Source organism: Calliopsis andreniformis, chromosome 3, assembly GCF_051401765.1.
Source record: "Calliopsis andreniformis isolate RMS-2024a chromosome 3, iyCalAndr_principal, whole genome shotgun sequence".
NCBI classification, from domain to species: domain Eukaryota; kingdom Metazoa; phylum Arthropoda; class Insecta; order Hymenoptera; family Andrenidae; genus Calliopsis; species Calliopsis andreniformis.
This window is the reverse complement of record NC_135064.1, coordinates 13,213,976-13,234,278: the sequence shown is the minus strand read 5'-3', so window position 1 is coordinate 13,234,278 and position 20,303 is coordinate 13,213,976. Positions and strand designations below refer to the sequence as shown.

The 20,303-nt window shown below is 32.6% G+C and overlaps 4 protein-coding genes across 4 annotated transcripts; 2 read left to right on the top strand and 2 right to left on the bottom strand.

Annotated features, from left to right (window-relative positions):
- Positions 1-4,706, bottom strand: LOC143177043 (uncharacterized). The gene is made up of 6 exons (XM_076374798.1): positions 4,336-4,706; positions 2,905-3,058; positions 2,640-2,822; positions 2,481-2,552; positions 1,875-2,391; positions 1-1,784 (listed from the first exon to the last, which is right to left on the bottom strand). Exons 1-6 carry the CDS (start codon positions 4,604-4,606, stop codon positions 1,698-1,700), a joined length of 1,284 nt encoding a protein of 427 aa, XP_076230913.1. The 5' UTR covers positions 4,607-4,706; the 3' UTR covers positions 1-1,697.
- Positions 4,707-5,975: 1,269 nt separating this feature from the next.
- On the top strand, positions 5,976-11,040 carry LOC143188837 (uncharacterized). The gene is made up of 2 exons (XM_076393307.1): positions 5,976-6,632; positions 7,870-11,040. Exons 1-2 carry the CDS (start codon positions 6,260-6,262, stop codon positions 9,345-9,347), a joined length of 1,851 nt encoding a protein of 616 aa, XP_076249422.1. The 5' UTR covers positions 5,976-6,259; the 3' UTR covers positions 9,348-11,040.
- Positions 11,041-11,144: 104 nt separating this feature from the next.
- On the bottom strand, positions 11,145-16,262 carry LOC143176991 (uncharacterized). The gene is made up of 7 exons (XM_076374691.1): positions 16,179-16,262; positions 13,910-16,081; positions 13,677-13,839; positions 13,434-13,594; positions 13,153-13,366; positions 12,220-13,074; positions 11,145-12,143 (listed from the first exon to the last, which is right to left on the bottom strand). Exons 1-7 carry the CDS (start codon positions 16,260-16,262, stop codon positions 11,245-11,247), a joined length of 4,548 nt encoding a protein of 1,515 aa, XP_076230806.1. The 3' UTR covers positions 11,145-11,244.
- Positions 16,263-16,721: 459 nt separating this feature from the next.
- Positions 16,722-19,804, top strand: Cct6 (chaperonin containing TCP1 subunit 6). The gene is made up of 7 exons (XM_076375058.1): positions 16,722-17,104; positions 17,535-18,126; positions 18,304-18,639; positions 18,723-18,788; positions 18,858-19,080; positions 19,158-19,326; positions 19,413-19,804. The coding sequence occupies exons 1-7, from the start codon at positions 16,968-16,970 to the stop codon at positions 19,483-19,485; spliced, it is 1,596 nt and encodes a 531-aa protein (XP_076231173.1). The 5' UTR covers positions 16,722-16,967; the 3' UTR covers positions 19,486-19,804.
- The last annotated feature ends 499 nt before the right edge of the window (positions 19,805-20,303 follow it).

Sequence of the window (20,303 nt, the reverse complement as noted above, 5' to 3'; positions counted from 1 at the left end):
TGAAATTTGACTCATAACTTTATTGGGTACAGCACCTCTCATATTTTTCTCTTTTTTTTTAGCTTTCAGTGACGCCCAATTTCTCATCATGCGCCTTTTGTGACGTAAAGGCTTCGATGTAAGATGGTACACACTTTTTTGCTGTTTCTTTTGTACTCACATTTCTTTACATACTGCACAAATAAAAACCTTTTTTCCATCTTTCTTTCGTAAGTCGACTGGTTAAGTAGTCAAGTCCAAAGTGACTCAAGTGGTCACGATTTTATTATTGTAAATATCATGTTATTTACACGTATACCTAAGCTTCAAAACAGCTTCATAACGTTTTCGCATTATGGAGAGGGTTTGAGTCCTTTTTTTTGGCTGCAGAGTGTCGTTCATTTTACATGTAACAAATACAATAAGATAACTAATGTAGCGGATCGTATAGAACATGATGATTGATGCATAATAAACATAACTATATAAGACTGGATTCGTTCTATCATCCCTCTCAAAATGTATGTCTCAATCGCTCTCTTAAATTCGTTAATACAATATATATATGTAAAGCTGTGTGTATGTGTATAATGTTTACTTAAATGTTAAACTTCTTACAGACCGGTTACATCTTTGAAAGGAAAAAATCTTTCTCTCTCTCTATATTATATATAGTTCTATGTAAGCCAGACTTAATAATATCTAAGTAAACACTTTTAATTATCAGAGATGTTCATCTTAGATAGAAATACACGCTTTTAAAAGTCCCTTATGTTTTTTTTTATATGCACGACAAGTAACCACTTGTCAATTACAAGGAAGGCTTCTCTTAACACCGTATAAAAATTATAAAACAGAAAGAATGTTTAAAATTTACCGCCTAACAGTTATTTATACACGTGTGTTTACGAGAACGTCGGTGCTATGGTCAGCCTCCTTAGGCCTTCAATACACGACACATCAAAAATGAAAAGTCGAGACGGAACGCGCCACGACTCTTCGCGTAGATGGAATACATTTTATTTTTCCATTTGGAACTCTGTGTGTTTCATTCGGATTTAAGCAGCTTCGAACTATCGTGTACAGTGAATATCCTTCTGATATTTATATTCCTCCTGGTCCGCATAAAGTCTTTCAGTCCGTATCCTTTGTCTGGTGTCAATCTAGTTTGTGATTTATCAGTAAATCCATGAATACATATTCTTCCAGCCTCGTTCTTATTATCGTTTATCTGTCAACTAGCTCTGAATACTAGTTACGGACAAACTGAATTGTTACAAGTACAAAAAAAGGATCTGTTATATTTCTACGTGTTCACATCATGCGATTTCGTTTCTGTTGTTGTATGTTGTATAGGTCAACGTGCCGATATTGTAAATAGCGCGGTCAAACGCTACACGATTTATTGGTTGAATAAAATTACGTATTTCATTTTATAAAGATGTGCAATCAATTCAAACACATCGTACAGTACTACTACAAATGCATTATCAATCCTACTAACCACATGTTGTCGACTGCATGCGATTGGTCAAAAAACTAGAGATGCATTTGTGATAGTACAACACGATATTTATTAGCCGATTGTACTGTATTATGCGGTTAACGTTGTCACTGACGCAAAAATGTTTACAGCAATATTTTCTTGTTTTCAATATTAGTGGTAATTTTTATCTGTGGTAATGATGGGATACTGTGTGGATATTGAGCGAAACCACCTATCCCAATGAAGGAAAGTCATTCTCGTCATCCACTTTTGGAGCGTTTTGACGTCCTCGAGGCGACCTTTGTTCGGTTTGTGAAGGCTATAAATTCAAGATGCAATTTAGTTACAAAATTGTTGGTGAAAAAGAAAAGATTCCTATGAGGTCAGAAATTTTTATAAAAATACTTACCGGACCACGAGTATCTCCATCTCTAGGACCACCACCACCACCACCACCACCACCACGACTTCCACCGAATCCACGACTGTTGGCACGTTCTCCACGACCTCGTCCTCGACCGCGTCCACCAGCACCGCGTCGAGAATCACTGAACTGTATCTCAATGCCTAACACGCGTTTTTGCCTTCCAACACGCTGAGGATACTCTGCTGCAGCATCATAATCCTCTTCATCGTCATCCTCGTCGTCTACGCCCTCTTTCTTCCTTTCAAGTGCATACATCTTCTTCCAGCGAGACAAATCTTCACCTTCTCCGGCTTTGCGCAAATTATACTGAGGCTTCGCTCTATTGTTACGTAGAGCTTTCCATTCGTCCAATGTTAACTCCCGCGATTCTTCTTCAACTGGTTTCTCTTCCACGTTCTCTGCATTTGTTTCTCCTTCTTTTACTTCTGCGGGTGGTGGATTAGCTTCGGCATCAGGTTTCTCATTGGCCCAATCTTGACTCTCTTGATTCAAACTTTCCCTAAAAGTAGCAAAAAATAAAAAATTAAGGTATTCCAACTTTCTACTTGTTTCTTGAATTATAAATATCTTTTAGAATGGTATACTTACTCAATCTCATCGTTATGAGTACCCCAGTTATGGCTACCAGCACCATCTTTCTTATCCACTGGTTTAATTCCGCTTTATAAATAAACACATACACACACAGTTAACATTTTAATCAAGTAGACATTCGAAAATTAAACACTGACAGTAATAGAAAATTACGTTTTATCAGATCCAGACTGACGATCAAATTCGCGTTTTCCACGGCTATCGTATCCACCTCGGCCACGCAACCCTCCACGTCCACGACTCATACCTCGCATTCCACCACGACCCCTACGTTCACCATATTCTCCACGTTGAGTGTCATTAGAATTTCGGAATTCTCGAGTTTCGCGTCCCTCGCTAAAAAATAGAACAGAATACATAAAATTAGAAGAAATAATATTTTATTTAACTATGAAATAACTATTTTTTTTATACAAACCCAGGAGGTCCGCGTCTTATTTCGCCCTGACCGCGAGGTGTTCTTTCACCATCCTCACGATTACGCCTGTTATTACGCTCTTCCCTGCTCTCACCACCAAACTTGACCTTGTGGTCTCCACCACCAGTTCTCGATTGTGGGGGCTTTTTGTCTCCTATTATGTATATAATTCGTAAGTTAGAAAACTATAAATGAGTAAAAGAAAATTATTGGTATTTGGAGCGTTAAATAGTATTATGCTTTTAGAACTAATTTACAATATAATAATATAATATAATAGGAAATGTTTGTTAATCCTTCTTACGAGTGATTGACAATACTGGATAATTGTAACAGAATGAATGAAAAATATAAAGCAATTATTATAAAATACCACATTCATGCATAAATTTTCTTTATTTTTTAATTAACAAGTAATTGAAATACAGCATGTTCTTGCATAGATTTTTGTACCTTGTCTTAAATTTTGTATTATGATATCACATATAAATTAGACTTTTATTGAGTTTTAAGAGCAAGTACAAAGATATCTTAATGACCAATTTTTTTCAATTTCTATTTTAGCAGTATGTCCAATTTTTAATAGAATTCATAAGAAATTTATCTTCATATTATAAAAACGAATTTCATTGGTTTTCATACAAAAATTTTAATATCAATTCGTTTTCATAATACGATACCTAAAAGTGCGCAAAAAACTAATTTCCACCTTAGTTGGAAAATATTGGATTTATGCTACACTTATTTTGAAAATACTTCTATTAGTCAGAAGTATAGTAAATTTTTCCTACATTCATAAAACCAATAAAAATATAGAATAAAATTAAAAAATTATATATAAATATATATTCCTCAAGCATTTAAATTAATAAATACCACTAGTTAAGAAAATAATTTTAAAAAATCAAAATATTCCAATCTCTGTATAACTATTTATAATTCACAATTTGAGTAGAAGTTTCAAATTACGAGTCAATACATAAGAATGACTTTCTAAACTATTTGTTACAGGAAACTACCAAAAAGGTGGAAAGATTACACAGAGCGTGTTAATTTACACATGGTTATAAAAGATTTCTGAATAAATTCAATAATTTTACCATAATTATTCGTTAAACGACACGTGGGGTCATCGTCGGTGAATTCTATTTTTACAGTACGAAATGAATTCCACACTATGCGGCACGGGGAAATTGTCGAAAAATCGAGTGAAATATACAAGTTGGAGCCGCAATTTCTCGACAAAAAGTCGCGTCCCTGGCAAATAATACGAATTAAAGAAGAAAATGGGGCGAGTCGGTTGCTGTTAGCGGGAAATTTACGAAATACGTGCGGCAAAATATCAAAAGCACATGGACCCACGAGGGAACCAGAGCAACGGCCATAATACCGCGCGCACGAGGCGAGCGAACGCAACGAAAAATGACTAACCTTGATCTTTCTTTTGATCCTGCACCTTAGACGCTGGTTGCTGCGCGTCCTTAATCACGCGGCTTTTCTGCGTTTTGTTGCCGGTTCCCTTTTGCGCGTCCGGCTGCTTACTCTTATTCTCCTTCTCTGAAAGCTTCTCCTTTTTCCTGGCTTCCTTCTTTTGTTCCTGTTCCTCTTGCAACTTATTCAACTTCTCGTGCGGGTCCTCGTCGTCGCGCAACGACGGCAACGAGAACTTATTGTTAACGGCGATGCTGTACGTGCTCTCCATGATGTTCCTTATCCTCTCTTCGTCGAGGATCACGCGAAAATTTCACGGCTACCCTTGAGCCCTTGTGTAACAGAGACATTCAATATTTCAATATGGCCGAGCCCGGAGATAGTCCACCACGAGGTCTGCTGTGCCCGGAGAGGGACCGCATAATTGTCTTGCACCCAGCGCGCCACCTCCCCCACCAATATTTCTTATATCGTTAATTTTATACGTTTTCCGAGTGAAAAACGCCGTCTAAAATCGAGTCTTTAATTTTAATCGCATCGCCTTTTTAAAATAACTATTATCCAGCGTTAATACAACGCGGTTCCCCTAGCTGTCGTTCTCAAAGAAATCGGCATTATTTCCATGAATTACTCTACGAACAGCCAAACGGATTTTTTTTATCTTCTGTGACTTTATCTTATTACCGTACAATAATGTTTTCATACAATCACACGCTATTTCGGTCGTATTATCGTATTTCGTAATGATCGAATGAGAATAAAAATTGCCGGTATGTGATCGAAAGATTTCGATACAGCCCGCGAATTTTAGATTCTACATACACTATCTACAGTTCATTTGCGCATTCTGCAGAGGTTCGTATTTTGATCTTAACTTTTTTTAGTGGTTGCAATTTAAAATATCTTGTTGAAGAAGAGAATAATCTATTCATTCCTTGATCTTTTTTTTCTTGTATATCTTTAATATTAAGATAAACTTTATTTGAAGTATCATTTCTACGATTCAGGAAAAAGGAAATAGTTTTCTTATTCTTTTGCGTTTTAGTCCAAAGTAGATAAAATATCATTACATTTTTCGGGTTACATAAGACGCAGATACAACAAATTTAAATTTTATTAGGAGTATTATTACGATATCGCAATAATATTGTAATATTTATTCTATTATATGATTGCTTAGATAATCTCTAACAATCCGTATTACAAACAATTCACAGACTGTATTATAAACTTGAATATTTATTAATTCCTCATGCAGCATTTTCATGAGATAGTAAATGCTAAGATAAACGCTTTGCGCAGTCAGAAATCAGAAACCCCAATAAAGTTTAATGGTTAAGATTCAGGAATACAATAAATCAGAAAGAAATAATAAATAATTTCATTAGAATTTATTAATGTTTTGCTTTTACGTCTCAGTTGTCAATACAAAACTACCGAAGTAACTAAAATCACTAGCTAGAGCGCCATATTTTCCTATCAAGCTTCTCATTGGCTGCGCAACGACGAGGGAACAGATGCGCGCGCATCGAAATCAAGCCGCGTGTAGAAACAGTCGTTACGACGATGCCAACGATACAAGAAGCGGGCGAAGGTGTGATTTCATCGTCAGTGTTGTGCTACGAGAAAAATTTCTCTCCATAAGCCTCGATATTACGGTTCCCCCGTATCGAAATTAAGTTTCACGCGAAAAATTCGTACCTATCTGTCATAGAATATTCGTTATAACACCGTACGTCACGCACCGGTATAAACTCGTTTTGGCGGTTTACCAGTTGCACGCGGCACACGCGGAGGGTGCTCTCTCTGGTAAGAGAGAGAAAGACAGAAAGGGAGAGAGGGAGAAAGAAAAGAGAAAAGGTGATCGCGGTAACACTGGCTTTTAAGGTGGTCGCCGAATCGTGTGCAGCAAAGCGAAAAACGCATGGAAATGGAATTGCACACGCCGAAGCGTGAGTCGCGTCCATTGACGGAAGCGTTGCCGTGTAGCCCGCCGATGTGCGACACGATGCTCTATCCGTGGAATTGGGGCGAGGAGGCGAGGAACGTGAACCTCAGCCCGGGCAGTTCATGCTCCTCGCCTGAATACAGAGAGCACAATGCGGCGGCTACGCGAACCGGACCACGATCACGTTCAAGCGGCTCTGAAAGTCATCGCCGTGGACGGCCGAGGGCGGACGCCCTTTCGAACCTGATGATGCAAGGGAGCACCTCGCCGAGCAGCATAAAGTGCACCTACTGCAGTCGAGTCTTTCCACGGGAGAAAAGCCTGCAGGCTCATCTGCGCACTCACACAGGTACGTTCACGCTTGGTCACGTTGGCGTTCGGGTATCTGTTTAGCCCTACCGTACAATTCTACGCGGTATTTTGGCAGAAGTTTCTGTGAGAAGAATGGTGGGTAAGGGGAGAAGCCGTACGATCTCGGGGAAATAGCGCACAGCTTCCGTGCGGTCACGCGTCCCGCCAATCGCCATGATGCGTACTTTAAATAGTTAAATGGCTTACCCATGGAGGCTTACAGCGAAGCATGTGAATGGCGTGACACCGCGTAACGTTTTACGAGGAATGCCATTATAGTGGAGCTACGTTTGTACGAACGAAATTTTAGTTAGTGTTTGATCTACTGGATTTATAGCTGAGCTTCTATTTTCTGAACTACTGCCGAGCATCGCTTTAGTTAGAGGAACGTCTGAGAACTGTAGCTATTAAATGGAAGAACAACCTGAATTACACGTAAACGATTTACAATATCGAAACAGTTCGCGTTTGTGAAAATCTTTAATCGAAATTAACATAACTAATTTTTTTTATATTTAGTAAAAGGTATATTTACAAAAAAAATTTTTTTAACCATTTACTTAAATATTTTATTCTTAGATAGATGAATTTAGGTGAAAATGAACTTTTATTAATTACATAAAAAATCATTGCTCATGGACAGAATTGAAAATTAAGTGGATTCCTATTGTATAAATGACATGGTTATATGAACCTATATATTTGTCTCCTGCCAGGTCCATATAAATGGAGTTCTATTCTTTTTATTGTAGAAATAATATATAATTGCTTTAAACATTGAAAATCTTTCTGCCAAAATATTGTCCTGAAATATCCTTTATTTAGAAAAAAATAACATGATATGAGTCATTTTTGTATTCTATCTACTTCTAAAATTAGAAAAAATATTTGTTTCTTATTTTTTACAAATTATGAAATACTTGAACTATAATTGTGAAGTTGTTACAATTAAATTTGGTAATTGAAGGTCCAGACTAGTTTTATAGTTTAATAAATTCAATTATTTAATGATGTTTGAGAATGTATAGAATGTTCTTATGCATATTACCAAAAAATTGACAAGCTAATGAGTTATTTATTGTAAGTGTTTTATCAAAACATTGTAAATTCAATTGTTGATCATTAGTGTCTATAATGACAAAAAATGTTAATATACTGTGTGTAATATGTTAATATAATATAAATAAGTTTCAGAAGATAAATTTCATACTATAAAAAAATAATTATTATTTCAGGAGAACGCCCATATCCTTGTGATTATCCAGGATGTTCAAAAGCTTTCACACAATCAGGACAATTGAAAACTCATCAACGATTACACACTGGAGAAAAGCCTTTTCTATGTACAGAACCTGGTTGTGAAATGAGATTTACACATGCAAACAGACATTGTCCTGATCATCCATATGCTACCCTCACCCGTTCTGATGATTTTGTGTTGAAGCCAGTGTCAGAAAATACAGAATTACCCCATGATGTTAGCAGATGGTTAGAACGTTATAAAATGTCAAGAGAACGCGAAGACAGAACACCGACAGGAAAAAATGATCGTAAAAAGAAAACATGGAAAAGCAGTTCAGAAAATCATAAAAGAATTAAATCTAGAAAAGGTTTAATGATGGATGCTACAGGAGAACAGGAAAATTTAGATTGTAAGTCTTCTAATCAACGACTTTATTGCGGAGAAAGTCAGGATAGCCAAGAAGAAAGTCAAGATGAAGACCCAGCAGAGGCGTGTACTGTATTACAGACATCTGAGGATGAGGAAATATCAACAAAATTAGCGATTACTCCTTTGAGGAGACCATTAGACAGACTCCAGCCAAAGAAAAGATGGCTACGTGAAGCTTGTTTGGAACAGCAATTAGCCAAACCTCTAAATTGGGATGTTAAGCCTATTAATGTACCAGTTACCACTTCATCGAAGACTAATGGTAATCAAATGCAGTGGAGTGCATCCACTAATAATTTGCCTACTATGTCCGATATCTCATGTTTAACCACATGCAAAGAAATTGAAATTACAAAATCAGAATTAGATACATCTTTCATGCCTGCTCATGTATCTTGGATTACACCTACTGACAATGAATCTCTAGAACAACCTGTAAAGGAAGAACAAAAGTATGGGTTTGAAACATCAAATACATTGTCTCAAACTATTTGGAATTCTTCGCTACCTAATACAAATAACTTTACTAATACCATACACCAAATTACACCTAACATCAATCATACTACTCCCAAGGTTGAATCTTCTGAGAATCCAAATCACGTATATTGGGACAACGATGTAGCAAAGGAATCCTCTCAATCTCTGTTGAATCAGCCGAATATCAAAATTAAAAATTTTATTCCAAATGAAATATCTAAACAGGATACATTCACAAATTCTCATATCACAGAAAACAGAACAAGACCAACAGTCTTAATGTTAGCTGGAAGTTGTAACAGCAACAATAACAGCAACAACAAAGATACTGTTTCAAAAATATCATCAGTGGAATCTGAAGTAGGCACAAAGGTGGTCGTTGTTAAGGAGAAAACTAATCTTGTAAAGTTACCAACTCAAGAGGATAGTCAAAAATGGTTAGGCGCTCTAGCTTTGATGGAATTAGCTAAGAATCAAGAAGATACAATAAGAAGTTTGAATCTTAAGCAAAAGAAAGACGAATGTTCTGTGAATACTGAATTAAATTATACCCATTTGTAGACTGTGATCAGAGATTACTACTATAACTTTGATTTGTATTATTTTCGTATGGCAAGCAAGACGTGAATATACATACATTTACAATCATAATGCAGTCAATCTTCTAATACACAGGCATGAATGAATCGTTTAAAATGACAGAGAATGATTCTTTTATGTTTCACGATAAAATAGCTTTTCTTACAGCTTACTTTTTTGTTACATTATCATGTTGTGATTTATAATGTTCACTATTTACTACTTAGCATTTCACTGCAAACTTACAAGCTATAATTTGACGTTAATGAATATTTGGAGTAGAGAAAATTCTTGTTCTTTCTCTATTATTTTTTTTTATAGAGGAAAGTAGGTAAGAATATGTACAAAAATACGGTTTGTCTGTAACTATGATCTTCGTTATTATTAATGACTATTCTTTGCTTTTATCAAAATCGAAATTGTAAAACAACTTATACTGTTCATAATACAATTTTACAGGACATATTTTGAACTAAGAAAACAAAATCATGCCATTATTTTCTATAGTTGCTATTTCTTCTTATTAATGTATAACATTTACATTTTTTTTTTTTTTAATTCATGAAAGATTACATGTTCAGTGTAAATAGTTTTTTTCTTTTTCTTTTCTTTTCTAAATTTGTGCAAGAAATGAGAACAGAACATTGTACAATGTGGGTACATAGTATGTTTATGTACAGTATACATTGTATGCATCATGCATGCCTTTGTACAACGTGCATTTCCACTTTATGTTTATTTATGCATTATGCATTTAATACAAGAAAAGGATATGTGAAACGTACATCTGCAGTGAAATCATTTTTATCATGAATAAACATTTTCGGAAAGAATTGGATTTGTAATAATATCAAATGTTCTGAATAATTTTATTGGCATAGAACAAATCTTTTATTCTTTCAATCGCATGGATTCGTTATGTCGTAAAATGGTTTCAATTTAAACATTATGATAAATTATATAAAAATATTTCCTTTATTAATTGTTAATTTTGCACATGTTTGAATATCGTTTGCGTTAATTATTCATAACATTTCATACAGTCTAATACAAACAATTTTTATGTAATTTTTCATAATTGATTTTTCGTTTTACGAGATTACAAAGTACATTATGTAAATTTTCATTTAGATTGTAATGAAAAAAATTTATTTATTATTATTCGTCATGCTACGTAACAATTTAAAAATTTGTGTGATACTTAGGATGGTAAAAAAGATGTTTATGGAGAAAATTTTTTTTTGAAAATATTAAGAGGTAGTTTGTAAAGTATTTAATTGAAACAAATACAGTTATTTATGAAGTATAATAATTATAAAACAAAATGGGTAGAATAGTAAACATCTTCATTTGAATCATCGTTTTAACTCTTTGAGCTCCATACCAAAAAGTGCTATTACGTCCCCTAATTCAGTCAATTGATGCGCACAAATTCTATCATAGGAGAGGTACGATTATATTACATTTGGCACTTTTTGAACGTGTTTTCACGACGAGCATCCGTGACTACTCAAATGATTAAGTGATTTAAGCTCTAACTATTTTTTACTGAATCTGTATATATGTGAAATATTTTAATAAATAATTGTAATAATAACAATAACTGCTGTTTTTGTACTAATATTACACATTGTTTCATACACACAACCTTCTTATATTATAATAAATATTTTTTAAGAATCTGAACGTTTTAATTTATTATATGCAATTACTAATTATAAGACTTATAAAAGATTGAAGTGGAAAGGATAAAATACTTTTTTTGTCATTTTTAATTAATTTTATTACAAATTGTCTTTATAAAAAATACAGTATTTTCTTCATTACATTAATATAATGTTATAACAATAATTTCTTTTTAGATTTTCCATTTTTTGAATTATTCGTTTCTTGGAAGTTTCATAGAACGTTTTATGGAATTTCTGGTAATTCTTGATCTTGAGTTTTCTCCAGCGCACGTTTTCTTTAACTCATCTACTTTATTACATGTGATAAGAGGTAAATTATTTTGATTCAATCTTTCCTTCTTATTTTGTTCACTTGTTCTACGAGGCTTATGGTGCGAAGAGGCGTGCGATACCATGTTAGGTTCAGATATTAAATCATTTTTGTTTATTAAATCAGTATTATCCTTTTGCTCATTAATGGTTAAATCTTTAAAGAATGTGATGAATTCATCGATTTTAGTATTGTCATTTGATACTGACTGTTTCGAATACCGCGTTCTTCTAATTTGTTTTTTTGAAGATACCGTCGTTTGAAAATGTTCTATCATTTTTATTAATTCTTTAATACTTTCATTCGTAACAGGTGCATCCATGCTTTCTACCGTTATAGTTAAATATTCTGAAATACTTGGCACCAATAATACCATTTTATTTACAATGTCCCTCATGCAGATATTATTAAAATTGCTTTCTTTTAAATTCATAAACTCTTTTAAAAATGATATGTTTTGTGATTCTTCTGTTTTTTCTTTTGTTTGACTAGAGTTCTCTGAATATTCTTCGTCTAAAAGTTTTCTTCTTGTTATTCTATTATTCGACCTTGTTCTTCTAGGTGCAGAAGGTGGTGAAGTACTGATGTCTTCATCATCACTAAAATTCATACTGATTTTAGATAACTTTAAAAGTGGAGGTGTCCGATTACGTCGTAAACTAGCTGCTTTTTTTACTCTAGGATTACTAATAGTTGGTGTAAGACAAATACTGTCTTCAACTTTAGATTTTTGCACGTATTTACTAATATCAATGTTAGAAGAATCAGGAACAGTAAACACTGCAACAAAAAAATATAATATACCGGGTTAAGACAATAACAATTAGCTTTTAATTATTTATATAAGTATACTCACAAGAATAATCGGAAGTGGTGAACATCTTCTGAAAACGTTCATCAAACATGAGCTCCTTAATCAACATGTAAATTGGATGTCCCTTTAATTTGTACACGTCACACATTTCAATCGCTAAGAGAATAACGTCTGCTACTCTGTCCTGTTCTGTTTTCGAGTAACTGTTCAAAAAGTAGGCAAAATTGATCAGTAACAGTACATAATCTATACAGTAAAAACGTTCCTGCCAAGACATATGTCCGTTTTTCTCTTTTGTCGTCCACCTTTCTATTTTCTTTAAATTTTCTTTTATTTTGAATGCACCATGAAAGTGTTGCAAGGACATTGTAAAATTTTGTTGTAACGCATACAATTGGGCCCTAATATGCGTAGTTATAAATACTAAATAGCGATATGACACATTTTGGCAAGCATAACAGTCACAATTTGAATGGCATATAAATTCAGGAAGTTCAAAGACTTTGTTTCTGAGAACTGGTGAGGCATCGTTCCTAGGGATATCTCTCACAGGATCAACAACTCGAGTAGGCGTCATAAATAAATTTTCTGTAGCGACTTTTGTTGAATTGTTATTCATGGATGTTTTAAATGTTTCAATATTTAAAATGTGCTCCAACCCTTGAAGTTTTACTTCACAATCGCTTAACTGTGAACGTGACAAATCAATGTAACAAAGTGATTTTAATATCTCTACGACTCTTAAGGTAGCTCCTAATGTTTGTGCCGTTTTCAATCGTCGAACCAAGTGAGCGCCTATTTCTCGAAAGGATAATAAGCTGTTCATTCGTAATGATAGATTAACTGTTGCCGACAAGAGTATGTCAAAGCTGAACAGATGTTTGTCTTGTGGTTTCCCTGAAAAATTTTAAAACAATATGAAAAAACGTGTATCTATATACTTGGGAAAATTAATTGAGTAAATTAAAAAATTACATTTCCTCACAGTGAGCTCCTCGTTCAAATGGATCAATGTATACAAAGTTTCAACTATGTATCGAGTATACTCTTGGTGCTTGATATTCTCTTTGTATAAATAACAATTGTACAGGATTCTATCTAGACTGTATAAATATACAGCTATATTAGAGAAGAACGAAATTCCTGGCAGTTTTTTGAAATCATCAAGCAGTTTCCTGGCTTCATCATACTAGATATAAAGTATGTTCGTGTAAAAATTTGTTATGCTGTTAACAATTTGTAAATAATTAACTTACCATGTTACATTCAAAGTAATAATCTGATAAACTTATCCAAAAAACAGCAATTGCGTAATTTATATCTTCATCATTGTTATCTTTAAGTTTGAGAGTTAATTCTTTGGCAGTATTAATCCAGTCATGATTGATATTTCTTAGGGATATACTACGGCCTATGACTAATAGGAAAAATGTCATTCATATTCTGTAAATATTATTATGTGTATTTAGTTTCAGAAGATAATATTTAAATATTCATACCATAAATCATTGCACGATTATCTTGTAATTCAGATGCTAATTTATATGCAATTTTCCATATATTGATTTCACATTCTTGATAGTGATACAAATGAGCATATTCACCAGCTATTATTAACGTGTCAAGCATTAATTTTGGCTCATAACCATTCACAATCTCTTCCTGTAATTAATAAAAATTAAATAAGATAATGAACAGAACTTTGAACTTAAATAGTTATTATTACACTTACAATATTTTGTTTGAAACATTTATTCCATTTTTTTATTGGTGTCTGCAAGTACCTCATAATCGTTGCATCCTGTTTAATATTTATCATAGTGTACGTAGGTACTACATCGTGAGATTCGTTCTCTGCAACTTCTGACGATTTTGGAGCATATAATGCAAATTTTGTGTTTTCCATTTCTACTTGGGTTTTCTTACTCATAATCCGTAGCTCATTAACGAAAATATGAAATTCTAAATTGGCTTGTAAACATAGGACAAACTTATTTATTTTCGCTTCCCTTAACTTAGACACAGCTTGTTTAAGATAATCCATTATGTTCTCATCATGATCAAAATGCAGTAAGTGATATGCTAACATTTGAACAACACGAGCATACTGTACTGGAGATACTTTCAATGCTACCATTTCAGTAAGAACATTTAGAAGAGCATTTGAAAGATTTATTTTGGCTTCTTGTAAACCTTGTGCTTCCCTCAAACATATTTCAACAAGGTCATATTCAGACAATTCAGTGGACAATTTGAATTCCTTCAGCTTTGCTTTATTTGCCCTCAGGCAAGCTAATATTGTCATATCTGTTGTCTCCTTAGATGTTGCAAGTTTGTATTTAATATTTGCCCACATACGAAAGGCTTTTGAATCTACATCATTATAACTTAATAAAGCATTTAATGCAGATGCAATCATAGCTTCTTTGTACATACCATTAGTATAGTGAAGAGCACTTAATCTATGTAGTGTAGAACACACTGGGTTTTTAAGTTTAATGTATTGAGATTTCTCTTGAACACCCTCAAAGTGTACAATAGAATTACATAGCAAGGAAAAGAAAGACACACTTTCTTTGTAATAGCATTCAGATGTTATACCTAAATTATAAATTAGCGCACTACAAGTGGACCACAAATTTGTCCAACATTTACATTTGCACTTTTTCATATGATAAATATGTGTTACACTTTGTTCTAAAAATCTTACAGCAAGTCTACATACATCCTTTGGCAGATCATCTTTAGAAAGCTTACTGATCAAATTGAGACATCTAATTTGTGTTACTACTGCATTGTATATGTCTTGTTTGATCATGCATTCATTATTTTGACAAATTTTACATTTATCTAATGTTTGTTTAATAAAACATATATTTATGTGTTCAACTAAATTCATTATTTCTAATAGAACACCACTTTTGAGGAACATCTTTTTCCCTGTTCTCATGCATATCTCCCAATATATGAATAATGATTCGAGAACTTGAACTATACTAAGTGTAGTCCATTTAATAGGTCCTGCATATCCATATTTTTCAGAGATTTTTATATAATTATTACATAACACTTTAATTTCTTCAGCATCTTTTTCTACTAAACAGTCAGCTGGTTTCATAAGTATAAGATATAGAGATTCAAACTCCTGAAAACACTGGTAGCATTCTTCATCCTCTATTAAAATCTTTTTAAAATGATCACTTACAATACTTAAATCTGTAATCACAGTTATGAAACCTCTTTCATTAATATTTTCATATACAATTCTGCTCACTATGTGAAGCATATGTCGAGCTATAGTATATTTTTCATCTTTATGCAAGACAAGTTTTGCTTGATTCAAATATTTGATTACAAATTTATAGAAATCTTCAAAACAAGTAGTAAGTTCTTTACTTATTGATGCAATTTTATCCAAATATGAACTTATCTTCATAAGTAAGTGTTTTGTATAGCTTTCGTAAACTATGTGTATTATTTCTAATTCACATTCTATAATAGCTTTTAAATCATAATAATATTTAGAATCCAAATTTTTTTGTAAAGCATTAAATGCATTATTTCCGGTATTATGCCATAAATAGGCTATCTTTACTAGTATATCACTCACATTTTCACAAGAATAAATGAAAGTTTCTGCTTTTAAATGAGAACAAACTACAAGCGCTTCATTGTACATAGACATTGCTAATAAGCAACGAACAATGTGAAATAAACTAGAGACAAATTTATTGCTATCTGGAATTTCACTCAAAATTAAACACAATGAACAAGTCAGTTCGTAAATCTCTTTTCCCATAACATAGTTTTGTTTATCACACTTATCTGCAGTGTGTGAAAGGTACAACAATAGCTTAAAAATATGTTTATTTATCCTCCTATCAACGTTAGTGAACGTGGTCGCCTGTGAAAATTTAAACTGTATTATTATGATAAAACTTGTGGCTTTTGTTTCGAATTACGTATAAATAATGAAATCACAAATCAAAATTATAACTGACCTGTATGTCTTCCGTTACTTTTTCTAGTTTTCCTATTTGAATTAATTCGATCCATTTCTTTATTTCTGTTTCTATATTATTCATTTTCGAGAAAATTGAATGTTAAGTTCTGTCAACGGATTGTGTGTCTTGTAAATTTTTCGCAATGTTTATAAATCATCATTTCACATTTGCGCGGTGAAAATATGGCACGAAATAAATACGTTACATTAAAGCGGATTCACAATCTACAGAGTGGAGACACCTATAAATTAAGCCGTCAATCTCGAATCATATCATAAAATAAAAATTTGTTTATTCGCACATATTTCTATGAAAAGTATTATTGAATAAAGATAATATTCAAGAGAATCCTAAATAATTATAAATCCTATACCATTATTTCAATTAATGTATAATTTAAATTTGTAAAGTGTCTGAAGTGTGTGTAATCTTTCACGTGATCCTTTGGATTGTTCTAGATGAATGAAACCGATAAAACCCTAGATCAGTAAATAGGAACTAGAGTTATAATCGTTCGTAGATAGATTACAAGTTTACTGTTTTTACCCCATTTTCTGTATTAAGCTATTTTAATTTATTTTCGTCTAAATTTTTAATTTTTGCTTAAAATATCACATATTCGTTTAATAGGCAACAGAATAAAAATCCCTAAACGGTTAAGCCTGAATATCGCTTATTTGATGATCGTGTCATTCAGACTGGTAGAAAACCATTGGCACAAGCTAACGTGTGTTGAAGCGAATACGTTTTGCAGTGTATATTGAAGTGTGCTTATAAATTTGCGAAATGGCTGCAATTAGTTTGTTAAATCCAAAAGCTGAATTTGCTAGAGCTACCCAAGCATTAGCTGTAAATATATCCGCCGCAAAAGGTATTCAGGATGTGATGAAGACGAATCTTGGGCCGAAAGGCACCATGAAAATGTATGTATACTTATTCTCACGTGTAAATTGTTCAAATGTTTATTTCACTTGAGTAGATGAATTAGAGAAAAATAAATATGATATTATAAAATATATTTTATATTTACTAATTCTTCATATAAAAGTAAATTTATGTGTTCTGTTGCGATTTCGCCAGAATTATCCTTATTAGGTAAGGTTGATGTTTCTCGAACTGCCGGCATTATGACTTAATGAAAAAGTAAAGATTTTCGATTAACATTTTATGCTTGTATCTAAAATTATTTAAAAGTATAGAATCGTTTGTTATGCAAACTTTTATCATTAATCGGCATTAAAAATAATAATTTGTTATGATTCTAATTTGATGTTGAATTTCTGCAGATATTACTATTATATACTGTCATTATATTATTTTTATAATATTACCATTAATATTCAATTTTTTAAGGTTGGTTTCTGGAGCAGGTGACATTAAAATCACAAAGGATGGCAATGTGTTACTCCATGAAATGCAAATACAACATCCAACGGCTTCTTTAATTGCCCGAGCATCTACTGCTCAAGATGATGTTACTGGGGATGGTACAACCAGTACAGTGCTGGTTATTGGAGAACTCCTTAAACAAGCAGATATTTATATATCAGAAGGCCTTCACCCAAGAATGCTTACAGAAGGCTTTGAATTAGCCAGAGTCAAAACTTTGGAAGTATTGGATTCCCTAAAGATCCAAATTGAACCTACAAAAGAAAAATTGTTGGGTGTTGCTAGAACATCATTGAAAACTAAAGTTCATCCCACTATAGCAGAAAAACTTGCTGAGATTTGTGTAGATGCTGTTTTGGCTATTCGACAAGATGACCATGAACTTGATTTGCACATGGTTGAACTCATGGAGATGCAGCATAGAACTGCAGCAGACACTACTCTTGTTCGAGGTATTGTTACTGATCATGGATCAAGGCATCCAGACATGCCTAAGAGAGTGGAAAATGCTTATATCTTGACTTGCAATGTTAGTTTAGAATACGAAAAAAGTGAGGTAAATATGTTAGACTTATGTTAATATAACATTACTTATTATTAAAGTGTGGATATTTAGCAATTAAAATATACTCATGAGACATAAATTTAAAATAATATGTATCTGTATAAATATTCACAATCTAAGTATTGTATTTTTACAAATCTAAAAATAACAAAATTATTTTTCATATAGGTAAACAGTGGGTTCTTCTATAAAACTGCTGAAGAACGTGAAAAATTGGTAGCAGCAGAACGTGAATTCATCGATAATCGTGTGAAGAAAATAATTGAATTAAAAAAGAAGTTGTGTGATGGAACAGACAAATCGTTAGTTATCATAAATCAGAAAGGTATTGACCCTCCATCTTTGGATATGCTTGCCAAGGAAAATATTTTGGCCCTGCGAAGGGCAAAGCGCAGGAATATGGAGCGTTTAGCACTAGCCTGTGGTGGTCAAGCCATGAATTCGCTGGACGATTTACAAGAAGAACATTTAGGATGGGCTGGACTTGTGTATGAGCACGTTTTGGTAAGCATTCTTGAAAAAGAGTATTTGAATGATTGGCCAGTATGCAGGGAACAATAAATATACCTCATTTTATTTCATTATAGGGAGAGACAAAATATACATTCATAGAAGAATGCAAGAAACCAAATTCTGTAACTATTTTATTAAAGGTAAATCTACATTTGAATTTTATTATTTTTTAACTTATTTATTACTTTTTAATTTTGTAATATTTTTAGGGACCAAATAAGTACACTTTGGAGCAATTGAAGGATGCCGTTCGAGATGGTTTGAGAGCTATTAAGAATGCTATCGATGATCGTGCTGTTATACCCGGTGCTGGTGCTTTTGAAGTCGCTGCCAATCAAGCGCTTCAACAATACAAAGAAAAAGTAAAAGGAAAGCAACGTTTAGGTGTGCAGGCTTATGCAGAAGCTTTACTTGTAATTCCAAAAACTCTGGGTACATAAAATGTTTAAATTAATAATAATTTCAAATTATTGTTGTATTTACAGTTTAATATTTTTTTTCTTTTTTAGCTATAAACAGTGGGTTCGATGCACAAGACACGATTGTTAAATTATTAGAAGAGGGATCAACATTAGGTGAACCGGTAGGATTAGATATTTCAAGTGGCGAGGCATTGAAACCTGCAGACGCTGACATTTTCGACAACTATAATGTAAAGAAACAAATAGTTAACTCCTGGTATGTATATTGTTATATAAAATTTGTTAAATATTATAATGATAATATTGTTCTTACTGAAATCTGCACTAATCTTTTATTTACAGCACAATCATTGCCAGTAATCTTCTTTTGGTCGATGAAATAATGAGAGCAGGATTATCATCCTTAAAAGGCTAAGTTTGTAATGTGTACTCATTAATTTATAATATACTTCATTGAAAAACTTAAAGCTACTTTACCTAAATTAAATTTCACATTTGCATGATCTCTTGAACTTTGAAATTCCACATAATTTTTATATTTTTACATGCTTTTAAATAACACAATGAAATTGCATACAATGATAACGAATAAAGTATTACATTTTAATCAAACGTCAAAAAAAGATGTTAAATATGTTTTTCTTTTTGTTAATGAAACACAAGCTTCCTAGTAAGTAATGCACGTTGCTTAAACATAAAAGATATTCCTATTATAAAACTTTGTATAATTAACAATTTAAATAAAAATGTTAAAACACTTGTGAAGTAGTTTATTGTTAGTATTAGGTTCATAATTAAGATTAAATAACCACTCATTTTTAGAAAAATCAAAAATATTTATATGAAATTTTATATTACATATTATTTACAATATTCTACAAGATACAACATAATTTATTATAATATACAGGACGCTGTTCTTCAGTCTTTTTTTTCCAGACGAATCTTGTTTACTATCTCATATTAAATATAAATAAATTAATCTGAAAACATTGAAAATTTTGAAATTAGAAACCAACTTTATGCACATAATCATATTTTATAAATATAAACATGTAAAGGTAAAAGTAAAAAGAAATTATGTTTTGTCAAAAATTGTTCACATATTGATCGTGACTATTAATTACATCATTAATTAATTTTGTACTTAAACAAGAACAAAGTGGCTACATGATTTGTAGATATTGGTAATTATTAAATTTTACATGTTAATATTTGAATACCAGATTGTGT